The sequence below is a fragment of the Xylaria bambusicola genome (assembly GCF_022495145.1).
Source record: "Xylaria bambusicola strain CBS 139988 unplaced genomic scaffold F5B22scaffold_9, whole genome shotgun sequence".
In the NCBI taxonomy this organism is placed as follows: domain Eukaryota; kingdom Fungi; phylum Ascomycota; class Sordariomycetes; order Xylariales; family Xylariaceae; genus Xylaria; species Xylaria bambusicola.
The window spans coordinates 140179-163668 of NW_025953562.1; the positions used below are offsets into that span (position 1 = coordinate 140179).

Here is a 23490-nt window from a genome sequence, read left to right on the forward strand (position 1 = left end):
GCTGCAGCGAAATGCCTGGCTAACACATACATCGGTCACCTTCAGTCCGTGAGCTGTCCTTTGTCGCAGAGCACGGGACAGATAACTGCATGTCTCAGATGACACATGTGCCGGTACACTACGATCGGTATTTTTCAGCGGCCGCTTACATGGTCTTGTAACATTCCTATTATTCTGAAGTGATGAACTCACAGAGGAAAAGTAGGGGTGGTCAGAGAGAGTGGCCTTATGTAAGAGCTAAGCCTTACCGTTGGCCATAGTACAGTCGTGTACGAAGTACCGTAGAGACTACCTACATAGTATCTATCTGACCCTCCATCTCAATGAGTTTAGTGTACCTGTACCTTACTAGCTTCCTGTTGCCGCATTAATCCCTTTCTGTCCCTTGTTGTCAGCTTCGAGAGTATTGGTCGAAATTCAGATCAACGATGATGACATGGTTGCTCCGTTCCCTCAGCTTAATAACAGAGGCGGTATTGACCCGATCAACACAGAAATAGGTATGCTGTTGCGGGGGTCTAGATGGGCCGCTCCCTACGTAATCAGTCCTATCCAGTGCCATGGTACATGTTTTGGTGACTATCTACTGGTACACTAGCAAGAAGCAGAGGGATCATCATGACGAAGAGCCACCGCTGCTCAACTTGGCGCCCTTTCATACTCAGTAAGTACGTCGACTAAGTATGTGGGTAGGAGGCCTGTCTTGCTGGTGTCTATATTAATATTAGGTCTCTTATTATTGCGCAACTCGCCGAAGCCCCCTACCCATTCAGCACTGACTGGCTGAGCGAGCGACTGTGCTGTTAGTTTTCTACTTCTTCCTTGTGCGGAAGCCGTGCTTGGCAACGAGCGCTACAGGAATGATTTGCTGCTGAATATCGGTTGGCACAAGCCTGGCCCCCAATCATACCGACCCCGGCTAGTCACAGAACCGGGGGGGTATGGTAACTGTTGGTGGCTGACGCGAGCGCCCCGACAGAGACAGAGAGAGATCAAGCTCAGAATCCGTTTGATCATCTTTCTCGCCTCCTCCTACACTCATAACTAGTATACGACCGCGGCCTCAGTCAAACATTCATCCCGACTTCGGGTCGCTCGCTGCGACACCTTTCATCACAATGGTGCTTCGAAAGAAAGAAGTGTACACGATTATCACGCCAATCCCCGGCTTTATACCCCGCCAACTGGCCATCGACATCCTGCATAGCCATGGCGAGGTCATAAACCTCAATCCTCTCGTCCTCGACCACAAGCTGATCAAAGCACCTCGCGATGCCGCCACCGACGAGTACTACTCTACCTGGTATGAGATCACCGAGCGCGTGCAATTGGTGCCAGGAATGGGCAAGTTCGGGTCCAGCAAAATCTCGTTCAACGCCTGCTTCCACGACCTACCGTGGGGCCTCCAGACCCATGTCTACGCTCCCTTGAATATCGATATGCGGAACAAGTATCGCATCGGCGGGAACCAACCAGGTGTCGAACCTCCAGAGCCGGCTGAGATCGGGATGGCAGAGCTAGGGGTCCCGAGGGACGGGCTATACTTGAGGGAGGACATTGAAATTCGATGCAACATCGCTATGGTAAGCACAGTGAAGGCGCAAATGAAAGCGGCCAGTAAGGAGATGGTGGGGCGTATCATCAAGAAAGCCGAGTTGTTGGATGCTGGCGTATTGGAAGCCATGATAGAAAACGGGAGAATGAAGACGTACAAACCTCAGAATCGGAACTACACAGGCGGGTTAGAGGAGTCGAGATCACCGCAGCTCTCGCCCTCATTACCCTATGGTCCAAACTCGCCACAGTCGCCGACCATTCCATACCAGATCCCACGACCAGTCTCTACGCAATACCAGCCGCGCAGTCGCCCTGGAACCTCTGGGTCTAACGGGTATGCGCCGTCCTGGCAAATGCAGCAGCAGCAAATGATGATAGACGAAAACAAGCCACCGCATCTGCATGCAGGACTACCCCACAGCCAGAACTTTGCGCCAGGAAGCCAGGCCTTCCCGATGGAACTGCCTGGTGACTTCTACCATCCTCAGTCCTCTCCGCAGCTATCCCCTAGCAACCCGGCCATGGGGCGCAACTCTCCTAACTTGAACCCTCCGTACTCGCCCGACCCAACTGGGCAGAGGTGGTCGCACCAGCCGAACCAGTCGGCGAAAGCTTCGCGACCTACTTCGTATGCCTCCGACCCTGGCATCATGAACCGTGGCTCTCCCGGACCCGAACGCAATGCCTTCGCCGCCGAGCTGGCGACACACCGCGAGACACCCGAGGAACACAGTACCGACAAATTCGGGAGCCGGACAAACGGGTACCGTGCATTCAGTTACAACTACAACCCCGCAGACTACTCCCGACCGAATCGCTAGGCTCGACCAGAACACGATGAACGCAGATACATGATCAACGGCTGTACATTACCTATATTAAATGGAAAAAGCGGAAAGTAAGGGCCGGCGAAGCTCGACTTGACTTTTTGGGGCGTGGGGGGAAGCGAAGTGTATGTTTCCATCTCTTTTTTTGGAAGCGTCGACACTGGAGGGCGCAGCCGGTGTTTTATGATTAAATTTTGATACCTTATCTTATGATGACGGCCAGCAAGAAAAAGGGAAGAAATACCTAGATACCGGAAGGGCTTATTGCTTATTGATCTATTACTGGCACCTGATGCGGATTACCATCCTGTCGATGGACGATTCTTTTTGTTCCTCTGTCTTGGTTTATTGTACATATTCACTATAGTTGAGATATAACTTGGAACGGCTGCTACAGCATATGTACTATTACTGGTGTCCATTGAGTAATCTGTCACAAGCCCCAGGTGACTGACTGACTGATCGCTGCTATGTGAAATTAGGATTACGATCAGAGTGTGCTACTCATTTTGACACATTTATTCTACTTCTGGAATTGAAATTGGAAAATAGAATTGAGGGATATACTGCCTTGATTAACGATTATAGGGAAAAAGAAGAAACTACACTGAGCCATGCCCGGATCAATCGGCGCGCTTGACGCAGAAGGGGTTCGGCGTGAAGATGCCGTACGGGTCCGCTTCTTTCCGGATCCGCCGCAGCTTGTCGTACTTGGCTTGGTCCTCGTGGTACGTGTTCCACACTGCGTCCAGGTTCCAATCCCCGTACGAGCCCCAGAGCCAGCGACGGTCCTGCTTTGAGAAGACGCCATTGGGCCCGATGGCTTCCTCGTCGTTTACCTTTTGCCAGTCTTCTGCGCGTGTCTTGGTCTCGGGGTTACTGGAATGTTTGTGTCAGTTGGAGGTCTCATAGAGGTGCTTTGGCACACCAAGACATAAGCGTTGGCTTGGAATGAGTGCCAAACCGTACACGATGGCAAGAGAGATGAGGCGGTGACGGCGGGTATGTATGACTTACTGGAAGCAATCCATAGTAGCGCACATAGTCGTGTCTCGCCAGCTGTAGGCCGTGCCATTGCCCGCATTGCGCGTGAACATGGAGTTCTTGCCGCCGTAGCATTGCAGCTGCGCAGACAGCCAGCAGCGGTTATGCTCGGGCTTGACTATGGCATCAATGCGTTTGACGACCCAGTCGGCCCAACCGTCCTTGCCGAGCGTGTGTGAGTTGGTCGTATAGGTGCGCTTGACATACGGCTTCTCGAACTCCCGCACGTTGCGGAAGATCCAGTCGCCCGTGAGCTGTGACATCGGCTTTTCTTCAACATCGTTCTTCCCTAGGATCCAGTCCGATCCCTCTTTGATCCGATCGAACCACGACATGTCGCACTTGTCGCCTTTCTCGAACGGCACCCATTGCGCGTACACGATGATCGCGCGCGGCCAGGCGATGACGCCGTTTTTGCCGTATAATTCGGGGTGCTCACGCGCCATTACCTCGTCTAATCCCGGCCATAGGTCGAGGAGGGGGAAGGCTGAGCTTAGGACACTGATGCATAGGTCGTAGTTGCGCGGGAAGTCCTCATTGTCGGACATCTCGACTAGAATGTCTACCAAACGCTTCAAGGTTTTGGTATCGTAGAAATACAAGGCCTTCATCCCTCTCGACCCATTATAGTCCTCATCTTGGTGTACTTGAAGCGTGAAGTGGGTTAGCACGCCAAAGTTGCCAGGACTACCGCCCAGGAACGCCCAGAACAGGTCTGGGTTGTCGGCCTTGGTGATTTCCTTGGAGTTCCCATCGGAATCAATGATCTCAAGGGATAGGACGTGGTCTCCAAATAACCCGAAGCTGCGGCCTAATTGCCCAAAACCTTAACCCATTCATTAGCTTAGCTGTCATGGTGAATTTAGAGCCTCTGAGTGAGAAGAACAAGGAGTGTGAGGGGTATTCATGAAATCACTATAAGCTGCGACTCCTTACCTCCGGATTGAACATGGCCGCCGAGACTATGAAACTGTATCAGTACTTTTTTTCCTTTTTCCCAGCCAGGTTTGTCTCGGATATATGCAGGGCTAGCTTTGACTTCAATCTGTGAGAAGCAAGGCTGTTCCAAAATGAGACAAATGTTTAAAAGGAGTAACTCACTGGACTTCTGTGCATTGTCCATGAGGAACAAACACTTTGTTCTTCGTCGCCCATTCATTGAATTCGCCGAGACTCCAGCTCACACTCGTCCGAACATAAGCCTTGCCATCTTTGCGGAAGACGGCACGGTCATCAGGTCCCTTGAATGTGTCTTCGAGATCAAGCTGAATGTTGGGAGCACTGGTTGAAGACGCTCCGGAATACTGATGGCCGCCAGTCTTGATCGCGACCGCTACGCCCTTTTCTTTGGCATACTTCAGCGTAAGAATGATGTCTTCCTTCGTCGTCGGCTTCACGATGAGTGCCGGGTTTAGATCGCGCTCGACACCGTACGTCGAAGTCGCGTATTGATATTTGTTGTCGTCATAAGACCGGCTGCCTGGGAGAGTTTGTGTCCCTGTGACTCCAGCAATTGTGGCTATCGTTGAAGAACTTGCTGCTGCTGTAGGCGACAGTAGGCCAAGAGCCCGTCGTAATGTTGATAGAATGCTGCCCATGTTGGTCTCTAAGTTCTGAAGACCTTAGATTCCTCTATCGGGCTGCTAGGGCTCCTATATATCCTCCTCCTCCTTGCCCACCTTTCATTTACACCACATTCCTGTCTCTGTGTTACTCGAAACGCCAGCCTCGGGCTGGCCGGCTGGCCCATCAGCTTACGTTGTTGCATGAGTAATTTAATGGTACCATGATATCATCTAAAGCTGACTATTGCTTTTGCAGACGATGTCTACCAGTCATTTTACTTAGCTCTGACTGAGATAACGCCTTGTTGCTCAGCTCCAGACCGCAAGCGCCGTACGTAATCGGAAGTCTCCGTTTGAGCCATTATAGAATGGCATGATTGGCATTTCACTCATACCGCAGCTTAAGTACTAACCTAGTGATTAGATGACCGATTTTTGAGATTCTGTGTTGTAGCCTCCCACCAAGGCGATAGTGGACCTTTAGAGCTGACGTACGATTGCTGAGAGAGACTGTGTGTGGGTAGCATCAAGCCACACCAAAATAAGGGCGTCGGTCAGTCTCACTGTTGAATGGAAAGTCCTCACACCAAATATACCGAGTTTCAGCCCGAACGCAAGGGCATTAGGGCTGAGCCGATGTGATTGGCAAGCTTGTACTTCGGGTTTCCACCAAAGCGGATTATGTTGTATCAATCCAACGTAACATTCTCGCATATTAGCACTTGGAGATAAGGTCATCTAGAAATCAATGCCTGGCGTATCATGATCAGAGCCTAGGCAAGTACGGCCTAGATATCGTATTCTTAGTCGTTATGCTTGAGATGTGGCGCCAGCTGCAATATCCCTGAGGAGTATTCATGTCATGTCTCAGCCAGCTTCACTTGGACCAAGGGTATTCTTCTCTTAGTTGAACCCCCCGGTAAGCTAGTAGATTGAGGCTCCCTAGTCAATGTGGAGTGAAGACCTAGGTATGGTACTTCCGTACTCGTCATGTACTTTGACACCTCTCTGGTGCACGTCACTGTTGGCAGAGGCGGTGCGATGTGGAATCTCCCACTTCTCATTTATTATTTCTATATTGTAGAAGTTATTCATATGATATATTTAATTTTCTCTCTTCTTTCCCATCGCCTGGAATTGCAGTCTATCCCGTTTGGCCCTTTTCTCGACCGGGCCTGGCATGGTCTTTAGGTAAGTGACTTCACATTGCAAATCGTCTTCAGTTTCGATGCTCTCTATGAATCAGGTGATCCTCGCCATCCGACCCAATATTAAATTCGGTTTACAGGAACACCAGTCAGCAAGATGAGGCAGCCATTGCACCTAATAGTGCCGCCGCTTAGACAGAGGTCAGGCTATGACAAGCTGGGAGAGATACGTTTTGATAGGGAGGCACGTAACCTTGTATAGCTCCTGCTCGTCCCACTACGGCTACGAGACAACGGACTCCCCGAGATACGTCCGCACGAAAACCAAAGTTCTGCTGTTTACTTCTCTATTGACTCGTTCTAGCTTAGCTCTAGATACCTACCAACAAGGAGTCAAACGGAAAGGTAGCAATCTCTCCTCTCTCCCTACAAAATCCCATCGTCTTATTATTTTCCTTCCCAAAGACAAGACCAGACCCCTTTTCATACGTATTACCCAACAGGTACTCGTTGTCTATAGCTTAAGACTTCTAAGACGTATGGTGCTCTGGTACAAGAATTGTTTGTATTATAGGGCCAAATGCTTGTCCACCTGAGCGATTTTGTACGAAAGATAGGGCTTTGGATCATGAGAAGGCTCGTTTTATAGATCACGGTTACTAGGGCGAAAGCGATAACGATGTCGACCATAAATATTTGATAGCCAATATCGAAGAAGGTCAAGCGTGCCATGAGTAATTCGGATCCAAGATCTCGATGTTATTTGCTCTATCGGGCCCTAATATCACTAATTAGGCCATTTATTATTCTATCCCCCCCTTCACCTCCTTGTTGTAATAACTAAATTCAGTATATTGGTCATATTTCCTTCAACCTGAGTATCTGTGTCTGAATTCATTTGGCACTTTCAACATCTATTGCATCCTTGCCACCAACTGATAAGAGAAGCAGGAAAGAGGTGTTCTTCACGCCTCATCATATGCCCTCAGCATAGGATGGCTTAACAGTTGTTCCATCGCACCTTTCTCTAAGGAAATGTTAACATCAAAATCGCCTGTGGCAGCAATATCCATGAGTTGCCTTTGCGAAAAGAGTTAGCAATCGATAAGTGAGAGGCACATCAGAGAGGAAAACCGATGCTTAGGGCGGGCACCATGTATTGTGGCTGATAAAATATGTTAATGAGAGATAAGTACGTACATAACCCCATCTGAGAAAGGCATCTGAGCTTGAACATAGCGTGCCACTCCCGTACCGTGGAAATTTACTTCGTAGGCGCGCGATCGCGCCCAAGACGTCACCAGGATGTGTCGAGAGCCAAGGAAGGCTTGCCAGAGGCGCTGGGGGCTGATTTCGTGGGCACTGGCATATAAATGATCGGAGATTGCCTGAGAAGTAAACTGAGATACGGTCTGCCTAATAGCAGCGGCAGCGGCGCCAATGGTTGAGGCAGCTGTCTCGGCCCCTGTCTTGTTCGTGTAAGCTAGCAAAATGGGAGAGCCAACGAAGGTGTCCGGCAAAGGCGGCGAAACGCGATTACGCATTCCCAAGGATATATCCAAATAGACCTGCTCGGGCAGGTTCTCCAGTTGGCGGGCTCGATTCACCAAGATCCATAGATGCGCGAGGAGTGCGTCCTGTCGAGAAACTGCTTGGCCCTTGAAACCATTCGGTAAGCTTTCCATCGCCGCGAGTTTCATTCTTTCCACCTCGGCTCTGCTGAACCGTATCTGCATACTGTCTACAGCGGCACTTGAATCCCAGGTAGCCCAAGGAGGGACGGTCGAAGGGCTGAGCTGGACCTGTGTTAGTTCTGCTGCAGCAGGCATTGTCGCCTTCGTCGTTGCCGTGGCCCAAGATGGGTACCCCGGAGCGTCAGTCGCCCACCAATCGAAGCGATGCATCGGTAATCCTAAAGCTCTTGACAGCCTCTCAGTATCTGGCTCAGTAGCTCGAGGGTCGAGGTTGGCATGCGCGTCCAGCAATCCAGGATTAAATACTGCACTCAACGCTGGGGAAGTTTCCGCCATCGTTTGGGTATGATAGAGACATCGCGACCGCTCTGCCCAAGTATGAATAAAATGGAGCAAACATATTGCATCAGAAAGGCAATGTGTTATTCTGATGCCCACGGCGAAGCCACCGCACTGCGACTAGTCAGGTCATGATACCCCAGGAAGTGATCTGTCAAACCGCTGCAGGAAGAGGCACGCACCACCTCTTGAGGGAGAAAGAAGATGTTCAATACTTACTTTGAATGCGGTAAGCTGGGCAGCTGCTACTGGAAGATTTTCGTATTCAGTGATATTAGAGAATGCAAGTCGAGTGTCTGGGAGAAAGTCGCTTTGGCGAATGCTCGAAATATCCCATATCTTCTTCGAAGTAGAGCGCTCTAACATGCTAGGAACGATGGCGCTGAGTTCTCTACCGTCTTTCGCCCTAATCAACTCCATGCCCGGGTCATGCTCAGACCTGTAAATCACTACGGGCCGGCCAAAATGCCGGGGGTTGCAAGAATCCTCGACATCTTTTTTCGTCGCCCATCGAAGCTGGCCGGTGAAGTGAGGGTACTCGCTCAGAGTTTCCGAAAGTGCTACGTTTTGAATTAGTGGTCGGCTTACAGCGGCGTTAGTGGGGTCTTTAGTAGGGCGACAAACCTGACTCAAGACGCTCGAATGTGTCCGGATCATTCGCATTTACCCCGTCCGTCTTGTCGTAAAACCATATTGCGCCACAGTCAGTGAAGCGCACGACTGTTGCATCTGGAATCGATAATGGAGTGGTGGTGATATTGTTTGACCGATCAGTAGGGAAGACTCGTTTGGCGACCCGTACAGGAGGAGTATCGTTGGTCGTAACCATGTCGTGAAAGCACTTCTTTTAGGCTTACTCTGTTCAGCAAACACTCAACGCCTGAAGACGAGGAAATATGCGCATATCAGTAACGGCATGATGAATTTTATCAGGGGTTTTTCATGGAGACTATAGCTTTAAGTACGAGCGTGCGGTGTTTGAATGAACGGCGAGTATTGCCCCATTTGGCTCGCCGCTTGATATCGTGGCATTATGAGTAGGTATGATTCATTCTGATGCGGCCCCTAACGACCAGTTAGTGTATGCTGTTGGCTGCGAAAACACTGTCGGTGATATGACAGCCCTTCGTTTCAGATATACAATATGTACAATCTACGCCTATGAACCCCTGATTTCGAATTACACGCACCAGGCAAGTCTAAGGAAGTCCAGGAAGTCCACTTTGGGAGTTTTGTTCCATGAGAGGAACTGAGGGCGAAACACAAGTATCGTGAGCCCCGCAATCCTCGCTTAATGGAGAAGTGTCGGGAAACCAGCTATCTTCCTGTCCTGGGAGCATTTCTGTGCTCTGAAAATCGCCCACATACTCATGGGCTCCTGAAACCTGCTATGGTGTTCAGCCTCAATGGATTTCACTGGTAGTTGCTTTACTAATAGTGCTTCCTCTAGCGCATTGCCGAAGAGGTGCCTGGTCGCAATGCCATCAAAAAGCTGTATAGAGCAGCTTCGACATAGTGGTAACTGGGCGCCTTTCTTTCAACAGGTAGCGCGCAGCAAGTCCAACCTACAGCGATGCGCCGGATATCACTCTCCAGTTCCTCAACAATACTCTTCTATCTGACCCTTCTTACTATTGGTGCTCCGGGTGAAACCCGCCCCGACTGAACGTAGAGGCTTACCGAGAGGTTCGGTGGCAAAGGCGGCAAGTCCGCGATTGGGGTCTCGAGTAAAGCCCGCTTGTTGTCCAATCTGGTACTTATCCTGCTGTCGATTTATTCAAGTTCGTTGGTGCCTGCCGAGCCTGCCTCTGTACACTACGCTTGCCCGTACCATCTCAGAGTCACAGCGTATACACATGCTATACTTGACTCAAGCCCCTCCTACTAACACAAGGGTAGAACCTTCAAATATTCAACAGTACTCTTGCGTCTTTATGGCGTTTCATATCACTTATAAACATCATTATAACCCACTTCTAGCAATTTGATGTGGCAAAATTGGTAGACTACGGGTAATGGGGAGATGCTGCGACGTAAGCTTGTCTCTTCCCATTGATAATTAGATTTCCTGACAATTTGTTAGCCTAGGTAGACTTTCTAAGTCCTAGTGGGCAATGAAAACTATATGATGCAACAGCCGATGGCTAAATTCGGGTAGAAGGCGTTGGGCTTATGGGTTTCAAGAAACTGTCTGATGCGAAAGGGCAGCGACACCACAAACCAAAACGATATCTGCAACCACATTGCGGTGATTCAACCAGGTAAGCTAGCGTGTCTAGCAAGGCTCTTGAAAGTGTATTAACTGGTGTTTTACATCTGCCCAGAGTCGATTCCCACGAATTTCTTTTTTAAGTCTCACATTGCGTCGATAATAGCTCACATGAAGGCGTTGCATTTCAGTCGCATTAACATACTCAGATCTACATGGACTTAGTGCTGATCTCACATTCTTTTATCTTCTTGTCACAAGTTGCTCAAAATTACATATGAAAGTGAATGAGAAGCGAGAGAATTCAATCGACGCGCCTTTGCTAAGCGTGTCCGCATGAGATCACATGATTACGTCAACATTAAACATTGCTACTATATCATCCATCGACCTCCCATCGTGGATACTTGCCTGCTTTTGGGTCTTCAAAAGGTAATGCATTTCCTTGCTGATCCGCCGAGTTTACATAGGACTCAACGTGAAGTCATGGGGCCTAGCCCCCGGCTGACCCCATCGTAAGACGGTAAAATGCCCGTCGCTTGCGACGCGGGGTTCGTGAGGATGGAGGATGGACCCGCATAGCCCCCAATAAATATTCGCAAAGGAGCTGCTGTTTGGAGTCAATGGCACCATGTGGCATTGATGTTGGTAGGACGAGCGTGGCAGTACAGAGGGCTAAACGAAGTGTTGATTGCAACGGAGAGCATCACGGAGGAGAAAGAATGCGCTCGCTCGACACGCTTATCACGTGGGTCCGAGTGCCGATCGCGTAAGCTGACCATAGTGACGTAGACTGACAACGGACATGTGCTAGAAAAGGCCGTATTCTGACCGTATACATCATTTTCGGATCACATTTCCAATTACAAATCAATCTGTGAAAATCCCCAGACGATAGGTACGTGAGAACACAAGATTATCATTCAAACATTAATGTAAGAAGGCTATCAGTACATTTGCGTTCATACTCGTATCCCATCATCAGTTACATGTCTGGTTCAGTCCCGTAACACTTATTTGTACACTGTAGATCATTGGTCTACGCAGGGATTGGATGACTCAATGAAGATTATTTATTTATCCAAAGAATTGGTGACATCGACACTCCGTCGCCGAGTAAAAGTGAGTGACTTTATCACAAATTCCTGCGCAGGGCCCGCGTCGTTCGTATCGTCGGCGATCGGACGCCATTGGGCAATTGGAATATCTTGCCGACTTGGTCCGGTGGAGTCTGACTGCTCAATGGGCCAAGACATGCCGAGTTCGTCATCGTAACCGTATCGGTGTGCACCGTGCCAACGTACACTGGACGCCTCTTCGCCGTCCCACTCAAGCTGTTTCGCACTATCAAGTGGTAGTGTCCATAACTTGGCACACTTTATCACCTCATCTAGCTGATTTTCTTTCGCAGCGTATGTCTCAAGAGCTAATTCAAGGGTCTGTAAGTCTGGCCAATATTCCGCAAATTGCATGCCCCAGCGGCCCTGCTTCTCGAACTCGTCCAAGTCGAAGTCGGGTTGATTGCCCTCTTTGCGCGCCTCGTAACCCTTTAGCATTGCTGAGCACGTCTCGTTCCGGTCTGTGACGTTGATCATAGGCTCAAGTCGTAAGGCTTCGTGTGGGTTGTGGTCTCCGTCATGAGGAGGGGACGTCCATGCCCACCAGTCTGTACGGGACATGCGTAATGTAAGATGTGTAATCCTCTTCCCCATGAAAATGCTTCTAATTAGAGTGTCCCGAGTCTCTGCAGCTCCAGACCGCCGTAACGCGTCACCGGTGGATGTATTCATTTCCTTAGCCGGGGCAAATGATGCATATCCTGCGAGAGTAAAGCCCCGCGCTTCATGGCCAGCATGACGACCCTTGTTACCCAATAGACGAGACGCTCGCTCAATCGCACCTGCAATGACCAAAGAGTATTAGCCTTCATAGTATTATCGAAACGCTTCCAATACTGATGTAACATACCGCCTTCTAGCATGAATTGTTGGACACTCATATCTACTGATGTGACATTTGCAAACTGCCAGGGCCGCAGCTTACGGCACAGTCGTAAGTTTGAAGGAGTGCACTGTAATGGGCTCTCTGGGGGCACGACATCTGGATGTCCGTCGAACACGACCATAGGATTCACCTGGAAAGGAACCAGAAAGGCCTCGAGGTAGATGGCGCGACATGTGAGCAAGAGGTCAAGGTCGATGTGTAACGGAGCCGCCTGTCCAGGTCGCGCATACGGCCTATCTAAAGGATACAGAGCATCGAAATCTTCGTAGCCCGTGAGAGCATAGTCCCAGATGATTTCTCGCAACTCGGCGGGGAGCTTGGAGAACAAAGGGCTGTCTAGCTGATGGTTGACGGAGCTGGGGTCGTCGAGAATTTGGACGGCGAGGGGAAGTTTTTCTACCTTTCGTCGAGCCGCTGCCGCCGCCACTCTAGCTCTCCCTGATAAGTCGCCAGTACTTGCCATGAAGCTATGGGTTTGATCGTTCGTTGAGTCCCTTGCCTTTGATTGGCCACGGTTCAGCCTCTGCAGCACCTTCGACGTCACTGCCCACGTCTTAATCCCCATCCCGAATGAGATTATATCAAGCATGGAGGAGTTTAGAGGTATTCTTCTAGATTTTTTCAAGAGCAGAATTCATAGATAAACGAAATAGATGTTGATAAGAATGTCGGAGGTAAATTCAATGCTGATGAGGGTAGTATGTATAATATATGGGCTTCACCCAGGGGCCCGCCAAGGGTACTGTCCAGGTTCTTATTTCAAATGGATCTATTGCCCGAATACAGGGATTATAGGCGGGCTGGGGATGATTGGCTCCAAGACTGGGGCTCTACATCGGGCGCTGGCTAGCTTTGCGGGAGGGGGCCGCATGAGCTCACATTGTTATATGCGAGTGCTGTGGTATTGCATCAGGTATCTATAACTCCTACTTCTGCCCTTTCCCAATACATGTCGGCTGGATTTTAGGGGCCACGGACAGCGAAGACCCGAGCAGCCCTCACGATCCCGGCGTCTTAATCTGAGTTGTCTGGGCTTAAAGTGGTGCAGTCTTCGTAGAGTAGGTAGATGACTTAATTCCTCTTCCTGCTGCACGTAGGTAGCTCACTCCAATGAGCGACCCCAACCCAGGCTTGCGCCCTGCATTATGAAACAGGGAAGAATTAGTGAAGACCCTGAAGGGATATGACCTTATGAGACAGGGGTTCTCATATCATTCTTGACGTATGCCACAGACGATTTGATTTTCTGTACAACAGATACAACTTTCAGTTGGCAGTTAGTAGAATTTGAATTGCACAACGGGCGCTAGCCACAGAAGACCCTAGAGTGGCGTTAGAACCATCGTCACCATCATGCAGGGTTCGGTAACCACCGGTCCACATGGTTGCTGCAGAAGACTACCGGTTAATGACTAACAACTGAAATTTATTGTCAACTATTTAGCCTTGAACCAATTTGAATTTGCATCGGCTATGCATCGTCTAGCTCTTAGAAATGATAATAATCAGACCATTCCAACTTATGTACGTGTAGAGGAGTGAGATTGCACTAGCCCCGGACTATCGGGTAGCAATAGATTGGATTCATACTTATCATGCGCAGTCGAGTAGGAATCGGCTACGGGGAATCTAGCAGTCAGTCACCTCAGCCAATAACAACTCGGAACTACTTGCCTAGTCTTCAATTGCTCATTATCATGATAAGGACTCGCAATGGATTACCCCTGCACAGAACAGTGGTATTCACGAGTAGTACCGTAGATGCATGGTGCAACGCCATTGAAAGTCCTTGCTCCAAGCTCTTGAATATTGAATTTGCTAATCACGAGATGAACCTAAGCCTAACGTAGTATGATCCCATACTGTACGTCTTCAATCCTGTACCGAAACCCGTAACCAGCTTGGTTTAAGCGCTGCCGTAATCCTACATATACGGCAGTAGAACCTTGTTGTTATATGTATTCCAAATTCAAAACAACTCTTTAGGACTACATACTGGTAGGGACTTTGGATATCTTCTTTCGTCCTCATTTTCCAGCCAGTGGTCTAGCATGCTAACATCCAGACACCTATGATATGAAGTTCAAACTCAGGTAAAAGGCCCAGTGTCCAATTGAACGGGTTCTGAAACGCCGTTTCCGAGAATCCGAGTCTAACCAACCGTTCCAATAGGTAACGAATTTCATAACCAGGGATATGCATAATAACTCCGCAACCAACAACTAGATCTGCAACGGCAGGCTTTCCGTCATACTAGCGTAGTATGAAAGTGGGCGCATTATTGTCAAGCTGTCGGCAAACAGGAATTTGGAAACCCCCTTCCATACGATACCCGCAGGTTTATCCATGCTCAGATGAGATGTGGGGAACTCACACACGTGTATCTGCGACCCATAGTTCGCGGGTACATAGTATGCGCTTGTCGAGGTTTTCCGGCATGAAGAAGTTAGATAATATTGCTTCAATGCTTCATGACCTGCTTAATCCAAACGGGCCGAACCGCGGCTAGCCATGAAGAACCATTCTATTGCGCTAACCACCGCGTCATCGAGGCGTTGAGTCAATGACACGCTCGGTGATGACCTCATGCCCAATTATACCTATATTATCAACTTCTTTTCAACCCTTGTATGCTGTGGACAACAGGTATGAATGACTAGCTGAAAGCGGGTGACAGTTGGAAAATCTGACTCTTTTTCAACAAGTCCGATTTGCTAAGCTCACCCCAGTAGGTACGACGCATTGAACCATCACAATCCAATACCTGGTAGGTATTGCATAGCTCACGTGCTGACGTTGCTTTAGCCTGAGAAATGAGTTTATCGAGTGAGCATCGCTTGTTTGTTTGGACCAGATTTCTAGCCAGTTTTGTAATTCTATCTAGGATCATGGTCTATTCTAACCCTGACGTCCCATCAAGCGAGTGTGGTACCAGAATGACCAATATGCGCAGATTCGTGTCCTAGCGCAAGCAGAGAAACATTCCCTAAAGATAGTTATATCTGATCGATTAGTTTACTGATTTGTCACGTCTCTATACGTAAGAGTGCGATGTGATTATATCTAAACCCACCTACTCAGCCAACGCTTCTAATAAGTATTCGACACAGCGCTTGTGCATAAAAAGGTCAACGGTCTGTGATTCTTGATCATTCCACACAGCCCCAACGTGACTGAGGCCTTGATTTTCATAAATAATAAAATCAATCTTCTACTCCGTCTTTCAGTTACTGTCAGCCATCATGCCTCTCATAGTCATTCCATCTCTTGGGATACACTGGTAGCTCAAGGAACTAATGGCAATAAGGCGATGGCAAGTAATGCTCCTAAGCCTAACCCTGTGAAGGTAACTTCGAAAGTTGATTGTTCCATCAAGTGCAGTTATGATCACTGTGCTTCAGTTTTCAGGTATCCATATGGTTAAGGGCACTATAGATATCAGGCAATAGACTGCCTTCACTATTGCCTCACTTCAACGGCCTTCGAAGTCGCCTCATAATGAAGTCGAAAACTCGATGGAGGAAGATTCAAGTTATCAATTCCAGCAGAGTAGCCTTTCCCGTCGAGGTGATAGAATACTAGAAGCAGGAGACTGTCGCATCTTGTGATCGTAACATATGCTGTCATTCCAGATCCCCCTCAACCGACCTGAGCAGTGAAGGCCAAGATATCGACCCCTGTCTGTAGCCGAAAGTAGGATGAGACACGTTTAGTGGCTTTATTGGTACGAGAATTGCATTGCCGTGTGCAGTAGCACTGCGGTTATTGTGCTCAGTCATCGCTTTCTATGATGAACCTGGGCGATAGACAAATGCAATCTCCTCATATATCGCAGACTGTTCCTGGCCCTCGATTAGGTATCTCATCGAAATCTTCCCAGAAGCCGCGAAGCCCATCTTCTCATAAAACGGTGCAGCCTCTAATGTGCTCTCCAAATAGCCTGGAACACCGCCCTTGTTGCATTGTTCTAACCCCCAGTTGACCATCATCGAAGCGGCTCCCCTCCGTTCATACGCTGGGTCTGTTCCCATGAAGGTAAGACCTATTGCTAAGCATAAGTATTCTGAGAGTCTCGCGCAATAGAATTACTGGTCAATGGTCCAATGGCCCAGTGAAGCCGAACTTACGATAACATGGGCGATCACCGACCACTTCATCCTGGCTCTCCTCGGCGGCCTTAACCCAACTGTTCAGGATCTTCATGTTCGTTCCCGCGGGCCATACCCAAGCCGGCTCTTCGTAATCCTCATGTTCGCTCACGGGATGCGACCACTTAGCAAAAGCAATGATTCTTTGTGGTGCACTCTCCTCCATTTCCCCCTCTCCAACGACCCCAGGGCATTGATTGCCATCACCTTCTGCGCCTGTCGTATTCGATGAGCCTGGATCGGATAAAAGTTCCCGGACAACAAGCACGGAAACTCTCGCGTCGCTAATATCCGCAAGGGCTTTCATCCGTATGCTCTCCTTTAGCCCCGCACGCACTTCAGGTGTGGGAAACTGGGCAAGGAGCATGGCATTATCAGCGAAGGCTGCCATGTGTATTTCAGAAATACGGCCGGCGTCGGCCGGGACCGCGGGGTAGAGTCGGAGGGGCATTGTCTACCAAGGACTCCAAGTACGCGCAACGCAAATTACCACCCAGAATTATAATTCAATGCGACAAAATTCAGCAGATATATGATACAGTACTGAATTGAATAGAAGCTCATCAGTGTACCGGAGGGATAGCGTCCCGGCGGGGTGTTGACCCGCTGTAACCAAATGAACCAACGTTAGTAAAGGCATTAATGCATCGCAGACAATTAATCAGCAAAAATCATCTTGCAACATTATTGAAGGGGCATTTCTAAAGTTCAAGAACCTAGTATTCAATACCGTAATACAGGAAACTCTATCTTGGCAATGATGCGACTCGCGCAGCTCTCAAAAGATATTATCATGTCGAGTGAGCTGAGTTAACATCATGGGGAATCGTGTGTCTAGACTGGCAATGAATGATATATAACACTTCGATGCGCTTTTCCAAAGCTGTATAGGTTTTGGACAAGAAATGCATGTAAGATGATATTCCAAGTTTTAGGAGTGTTCGCTGTACGAAAACGCGTGATAGAGGCTTGCCAAGGCTCAGCTACACGCACGAAACCCCAGTTTCTAGATAGACGGCACTAACCTGTTCAGAATCCATCATCTTCTTATGTGTATATATAGGTTGCTGCGCTCCCTTGGAACCACCTGACTTAGTTATGTGATTGTTAGCTCGTGCAAAGTGCCTCTGTCCCAGCTGCCAAAATGAAGTTCCTCCTAACAATGACAATCGCGCACCTTGGTGTTATTTGGGCATTGCCATCTCAGTCATACAGTCAAAGTTATGTCCCGTGTCCAGATGGCCTATACGATACCCCCAATTGCTGTTCCAAGGGTCTACTCGGCGACTGGATAGAGTATGCTCTTAAATCTAAGTTCATTCTCAACACCCTAACAATCCTTCAACAATCATTACGTACTTTTAGACAGTAACTGACCAATGGCGATGATGGGCAGTTGTACAACCCGTGGGAATAGCCTCTGCATTCACGTTTGCGTAAAAGAACTTCAAGCTGACCAGTTGTATAGCTGTCATGCGTATAACAAGTGCCATAGATTTTCAGAATCAATGTGCTGTGGTCGGGAAAGTCGCCGCCTGTTGTGTTCGGCCCCTAATTGTAAGTGTCTGCGTATGTGTATACAGTGAAGATTTCATTGTTGCGAGAGTCTTGAAGGTCAGGATTGCAGGTGTTCGGAAATATCCTGATTATGTATTTCCTAGTTCATTTGGATTTGTTTCTAACAGGCCATTTTCACATTGCTAAGGCTGGCACACAAGAAACGGTGACTAACATCTGCAATGAAACAGGGCACATCCGTGATTTTCTGTACCAATCCCGTGGGATTGGGTCCCTTCGGATACAAGTAGCTATATAGCTAATGAACCTGTTACACGCGCGTACGACCGACATATAGTTTTCCTACGACTACAGGCACAAATCTTACAAAGACCCCCTGTATGAGACATATGAAAACTTGAAGTTGTATTCTAAACGCTTTTATTTCAAGCCTTAATTTCACGGACCGTATGTTAGAAGTATTGTGTCGACGGGTACGGTAGAGAATCGAAACACGAATAAAATTAAGCTATGTGTTTTATACTCTTACCAACAAATATAGATCATAAAGAAATACTATAAACTACTTACCTAGTTTAAAAGAGAGGTGTCTCTTCAATTGAGAATATGATGGTAATATCCATATTGATATGCATCACTGACAACACCCTCACCTGATATAGTAGGCAATTGAGAGGGAAGATCCATGAGATCTTAGATAGATATTTCACAACTACTGAGTATTGCCAAGCGATGGTCCTTGGCCTTGATCTTATCTTGCATGAAGGAATCATATGCAGGTGATCAAGAGTCATACAATAGCTGTCGGTACTATATTGTTTCGAACTGTTTATGTGGCTAGATGGCAAACAAGTACAATTATAGTGCGCAGCAGTTGGTATTGTGAGAAGAGTAGAAGCACGCCTTGATCAGTCGAATAAAGGACATGCGATTCTTGAGTCAACTGCGAGGGTGCAGTCAGGAAGTATTACTAGTCACACTGGGTTCTTAAGCGGGGTCATATGACTAGAGTGACGCATAAGGATGAAGTAAGGGCGGAGTACACGAGGAACACGACCGATGAAATCTTACTATGCCCGTGAATGAACATATGAAGCGGAGAGGATGGAAATGAAAATTGCAGAAAAGATGACCTTGGTGATAGCGTATCGTTACGACGGTGAGGTTAATGACAACCACAAGAGCCTATCTGGTCCCCCCGATGGCGTGAAGATTAGGTGGCGTTTCGAGCGGCCGTTAACATTACCGTTATTTAATGGTAGATACATGAGATTCGAATGCGGATAGTACCTGGCAAAACCGGACACGTATGTAGCTACCCTCATATATGTCTCATACCAGATTGTCTCATGACAGCGAGCCACCTCGTGCTAGCAGCTCTGCCGAGGACTGCAGCTGCATTGTACCAAAGCCTAACTAACCATCATGCACACTCCCTTACTGAAAAATGAGATTACAACCACGCCCGATATCGGCGCACTCATTCTCCTTAATGTCGACCTCACATCATAACATAGAAACCCCAGCCGACGGCCAGAAAACTTCCTGATTGTCTATCTCAGCTGAAAATTCAAGTATGCTGACAGGTGAGCGGAGCAACTACCGGCACGTCGTGCAAGCCACTGGCCGCGTCCGTTCCGGGTGCTCTAATACATTCCTCAATTCGCCCGCCGAACATAGAAGTAGCTCGTGCGTTATTATAGACATCGAGATAATTCCTTCAGTGGAAATTTATTAGACTTTGTGCATCAAATTCAATTATTGTCAGCTGGATCCAACCCTCAACTTCCAATTTTGATATGAAACAACTTGGTATAATGTGTGAAGCTTGATGGTGAAAAGCCAGTAAGTCTCTTAGGCTTTTCTATTCATCGTTCATATGATTTATAGACCTATGGCTATCTATGCGCTTATACCGTTTCAAGTGGGTGCTTTTTGCACGGGACTGATTGCGCATGGAACTGAGAAGTCATCATCGGTTATATCATTCAGAAACTAACTGAAGCAAGACATGAACAATCATTCATCTAGCTAATGCTGAAGTTGGCCTGTTGTTGAACACAGCCATAAGAAACCCCCTCTGCGTCCCATATTCTGTGCCGCATACCTCGTATAGTTTCTTCATGCCCACTACAATCTCCCAAAAGAAATGTTGAAATTTACTCCAAGATTTGGTCTCACAGCTGGACATATGGACGAAGTGCCGTACTTCAATCAGATCGCGGCAGAGCATGTTAGACTAAGCTATTACATGGTTACTACCCAATTGCCGGTTCCAACAATTTGTGATACTGGCTCCACGGGGACATCGAGAGAACCAGAGATCGTGGTAGAGTTTTCGAAATGGAGAGTGATGTGGACGGGCCCAAGAAGCCCATTAAATGTGTGTTGGCCCAATAACTGGTTTAAATCGCCGTACTGAATAGTAGCATTCATGGACGTGAATTCTCTTGTAGCGCCGTTGAGCTGGCCGATGAATTGGCGTTGAACGCCATCGATCATGAAGATTGCAGTAATTTTATGACCACCATCGGTACAAACAATGCGGCCAGTTGCTTGAGACATCTGTATGAAAACTGTTAGATGGTAGTTGGGTTTCGGAAAGATGTAGGGATAAGTTACCTTGGATTTTGTAGTGTGATATTGAACTTGAAGACAATGGTGCAAGCGAAGGAGCATGAGGCGATTCGTTCTTGGTTAACTCTGAGAGATGACAGATATGTATGGTATGGAAAGATGAGAAGACTGTCCTTTATATAGATATGCCCTCGCAAGTAAGCGTCGAGGGAATCTATATATGACTACCGGTAAGGTACATATGTGGACCTTCGGGGTCGACGCTCGGGACATGTAGCCGTCCATACACCAAAAACCATTGTATAGAGTTCCCTGCACCATCACGATCGGAGACTAGTTACCAAGAGATCAAGCAACAGAGAACCCACTACATGTTAGGTCACGCGTGGTTTACCCATTTCCCCCTCCCCACCTATGACTATTGCCTTGCCTGCAGGTATGACGAAGATCTAGAGGCCCTCGCCCGCATCTGTACTAAGAAGCAGCCAAGATGGTACTTGGTGGTGAATCGGGCTGCTGAGCGCTAAAGTTTATAGCCAAGATCAACTACTATGGATAGCAGACAATGGCAACAGTGCAGTAGCAAGTGTCCATTTGGTATCCCGCAGCAAGGCTGATATCTAGATTTCCACGACACCTCCACAGGCTTGATAAAATTGAGGGGATAATAACACAACTGAGATAGTCTATAGACAATACCAGACCTCCGATCAAGAGTATGCGTGCTTATTTGAGTACTTAGTACTCATTTGTTACTTTGGGTTGGTCTTCCACATTATCCATCGAGGCATGTACTGCCTTTTCCTCTCAACCAGTCTCATGGCGGTCTCAGCCTGATAGGATTCGCTAGCTACATATACCTTGCAGTTTCTTACCCCTTACTCAGATGGTAAGGTGAGAGTACCGACCCAAAAACTAGCTACCTATGACACATATGTTTTGAGACACAGAGAAGTGGCAAGTCGATCAATCAAAGAATTGCAGTGTCCGGACGCCAAAACGCGTCAAAGGGGGGGAGGCTTGAGGCGGTGTACTACCGATGTCGCAACCTAGAACACGTAGTCAATGATATATTCAACCAATACAATTTTCGAATCTGTAAGATATGATCGTTTTTTTGCTGAAGCCAAGGGCCTTTGGCTGGCTGAAAAGACTGAGCTCGAGTCTCGGGCTTTGTGCTGATCTTAGTGAACAATATGCCTGCAGAGTATGCAGATCAACTGAAGTATCACACCCAGCTGGTGGGTACCACGATCAGCCCTTGCATAAGCCTTTGCCATAGTAAGAACAGTTTACACACATATAGAATAGTATTCTGCTATCTAAAAGCTGATACTGAAAAAACTGAATGTTAACTAGTTGAGGATTCAATTCAGCAACGGAGACGCAGATGGTTGTCGAGGAACATGACACATGAGTACAGCAGATCACCTCGTACGAACGTCGCGTGATTATAAGATTTGCAATATAGGACTAAATAGTCATAGTAAGTAGTAGGATAGGTAAGAATGCTAGATTGCATATGACACAATAGGTGTTCTATGTAAGTGTCTTTTATCATTCACGAAAGATGGAACATGTTTGTCTCAGACGGTGACTGACACATTGATTGGGGAATGGAAGGGAGAACAGCTCAGGTACCTAAGCCACCGAAACAGATACTAATCGGGGAAGATTTCGCTCAATGGCCATTGTATTCGTAATGAGTGTGTTAGGAGCCATGCTGGCGACTGAGGAGACTGGCTGCTTGAGATTCGTCCCATATTAGTCACCGAATGGTAAGCGCCTGGCTGCTTTACGCGCTTATCACTACAGCAGAATGCTACTAGTCAAATTTTGCATCTTTATTGAAGCCAACATCGTCAAGTCGTCTTCTACTGAGCCCAAAGATTTTTAGAACCCAATGTCTGCCAAATCCTGTCTAAGGCTTATTTGTAAGGTTGAAGTAGACGAAGTAATAATTATAGTACCTACTGTGCTCTAGTGGCTTGCCAGCTACCAGAGCGAAGTCGTATTCATCAGGAAGCCCAATGGAAAGGGTCCTAGCGGCAACGTCCGCAGTGAAATGATCACAACACGCCGCTCTCCCAGCACCCCAGGTAAAGATGTCCGTATCACCAGTCCGGCAAGCCTTAGCGCGGTGATCTCCAAGCTTGCCCGGAATCGGGGGTTTCGAACGGCGCGGGGTCCGTCGTATGCTCGTGCCCAGGCATCTTAAGGACTGGAAGCGAACGCGCTGCCTCATTCGTGGATGACTCTAGGTCATCCAAGTTGCTCGGCGCAGCCATATCCCAACATCGGCCAATTGCTGCATGTCTAATGCGAATCTCGGTTCTTACCGCTTTCAGAACATCCTGATGTGCCGCTAAATCAGCTAGCATGTAGCTGAAGATGGATGCTGTTACAACCGAGCAGCACAACGTATTAGCACAGAGGGTCTCCTTCGAAGGTGTTCGACGCATCTCGAACCATCCATAACAATAAGCCATGTTCTGAAGTAGTCTCTCCCTCCTTCTTTCAGCTTGTTCTGGCGCTGTACTCCAGACGTCACGAAAGTCCCAAACTCGTGTGATTTGGTGTCCGCTTAGCGGGGAGCAGCCAAACGACACTCAGGTGCAGAGGTAGAGAGTACGAAGCGTGGTGTCAACGCGACCGCGAATACTTATTACGAATTCAATTAATGATTTTCAACAATCCCTAGTTACGATGCCTCCAAGGTCAACCAAATGGCAGATAGAGAGGTAATAAGTAGAGGGGCAACTCACGGTCTTCTCCAAGCTTATAAGTTGAGCTCTACAAGCTTTGAATCGTTGACCAATTGTGCCAAAAAGCGCAACAGAATCTCTTCGCTAAAGTAGGG

The 23490-nt window shown here is 48.0% G+C and overlaps 8 protein-coding genes across 8 annotated transcripts; 2 read left to right on the forward strand and 6 right to left on the reverse strand.

The window, feature by feature from the left end:
• Positions 1-1118: 1118 nt before the first annotated feature.
• Positions 1119-2378, forward strand: F5B22DRAFT_634638 (uncharacterized protein; the record flags this gene model as incomplete). Its single annotated transcript, XM_047977007.1, has 1 exon — positions 1119-2378. One exon carries the CDS (start codon positions 1119-1121, stop codon positions 2376-2378), a length of 1260 nt encoding a protein of 419 aa, XP_047833240.1.
• Positions 2379-3007: 629 nt separating this feature from the next.
• Positions 3008-5026, reverse strand: F5B22DRAFT_634639 (uncharacterized protein; the record flags this gene model as incomplete). Its single annotated transcript, XM_047977008.1, has 5 exons — positions 3008-3263; positions 3402-4254; positions 4365-4390; positions 4530-4947; positions 5023-5026. 5 exons carry the CDS (start codon positions 5024-5026, stop codon positions 3008-3010), a joined length of 1557 nt encoding a protein of 518 aa, XP_047833241.1.
• A 2019-nt stretch (positions 5027-7045) lies between these two features.
• Positions 7046-9291, reverse strand: F5B22DRAFT_566400 (transferase). Its single transcript, XM_047973111.1, has 4 exons — positions 8799-9291; positions 8394-8734; positions 7342-8288; positions 7046-7221 (listed from the first exon to the last, which is right to left on the reverse strand). The coding sequence occupies exons 1-4, from the start codon at positions 9001-9003 to the stop codon at positions 7107-7109; spliced, it is 1608 nt and encodes a 535-aa protein (XP_047833242.1). The 5' UTR covers positions 9004-9291; the 3' UTR covers positions 7046-7106.
• Positions 9292-11279: 1988 nt separating this feature from the next.
• On the reverse strand, positions 11280-13635 carry F5B22DRAFT_566350 (uncharacterized protein). Its single transcript, XM_047973110.1, has 2 exons — positions 12352-13635; positions 11280-12283 (listed from the first exon to the last, which is right to left on the reverse strand). Exons 1-2 carry the CDS (start codon positions 12974-12976, stop codon positions 11457-11459), a joined length of 1452 nt encoding a protein of 483 aa, XP_047833243.1. The 5' UTR covers positions 12977-13635; the 3' UTR covers positions 11280-11456.
• A 2089-nt stretch (positions 13636-15724) lies between these two features.
• On the reverse strand, positions 15725-17115 carry F5B22DRAFT_566430 (putative GNAT family acetyltransferase). The gene is made up of 2 exons (XM_047973112.1): positions 16515-17115; positions 15725-16429 (listed from the first exon to the last, which is right to left on the reverse strand). The coding sequence occupies exons 1-2, from the start codon at positions 16984-16986 to the stop codon at positions 16173-16175; spliced, it is 729 nt and encodes a 242-aa protein (XP_047833244.1). The 5' UTR covers positions 16987-17115; the 3' UTR covers positions 15725-16172.
• Positions 17116-17634: 519 nt separating this feature from the next.
• F5B22DRAFT_566461 (uncharacterized protein) lies at positions 17635-18566 on the forward strand. Its single transcript, XM_047973113.1, has 4 exons — positions 17635-17831; positions 17932-17942; positions 18004-18092; positions 18284-18566. Exons 1-4 carry the CDS (start codon positions 17680-17682, stop codon positions 18341-18343), a joined length of 312 nt encoding a protein of 103 aa, XP_047833245.1. The 5' UTR covers positions 17635-17679; the 3' UTR covers positions 18344-18566.
• A 1734-nt stretch (positions 18567-20300) lies between these two features.
• F5B22DRAFT_643956 (uncharacterized protein) lies at positions 20301-20618 on the reverse strand (the record flags this gene model as incomplete). Its single annotated transcript, XM_047978352.1, has 1 exon — positions 20301-20618. The coding sequence occupies one exon, from the start codon at positions 20616-20618 to the stop codon at positions 20301-20303; it is 318 nt and encodes a 105-aa protein (XP_047833246.1).
• Positions 20619-22453: 1835 nt separating this feature from the next.
• Positions 22454-23397, reverse strand: F5B22DRAFT_566476 (uncharacterized protein). Its single transcript, XM_047973114.1, has 2 exons — positions 23396-23397; positions 22454-23327 (listed from the first exon to the last, which is right to left on the reverse strand). The coding sequence occupies exon 2, from the start codon at positions 23117-23119 to the stop codon at positions 22763-22765; it is 357 nt and encodes a 118-aa protein (XP_047833247.1). The 5' UTR covers positions 23120-23327; positions 23396-23397; the 3' UTR covers positions 22454-22762.
• Between the last annotated feature and the right edge of the window lie 93 nt (positions 23398-23490).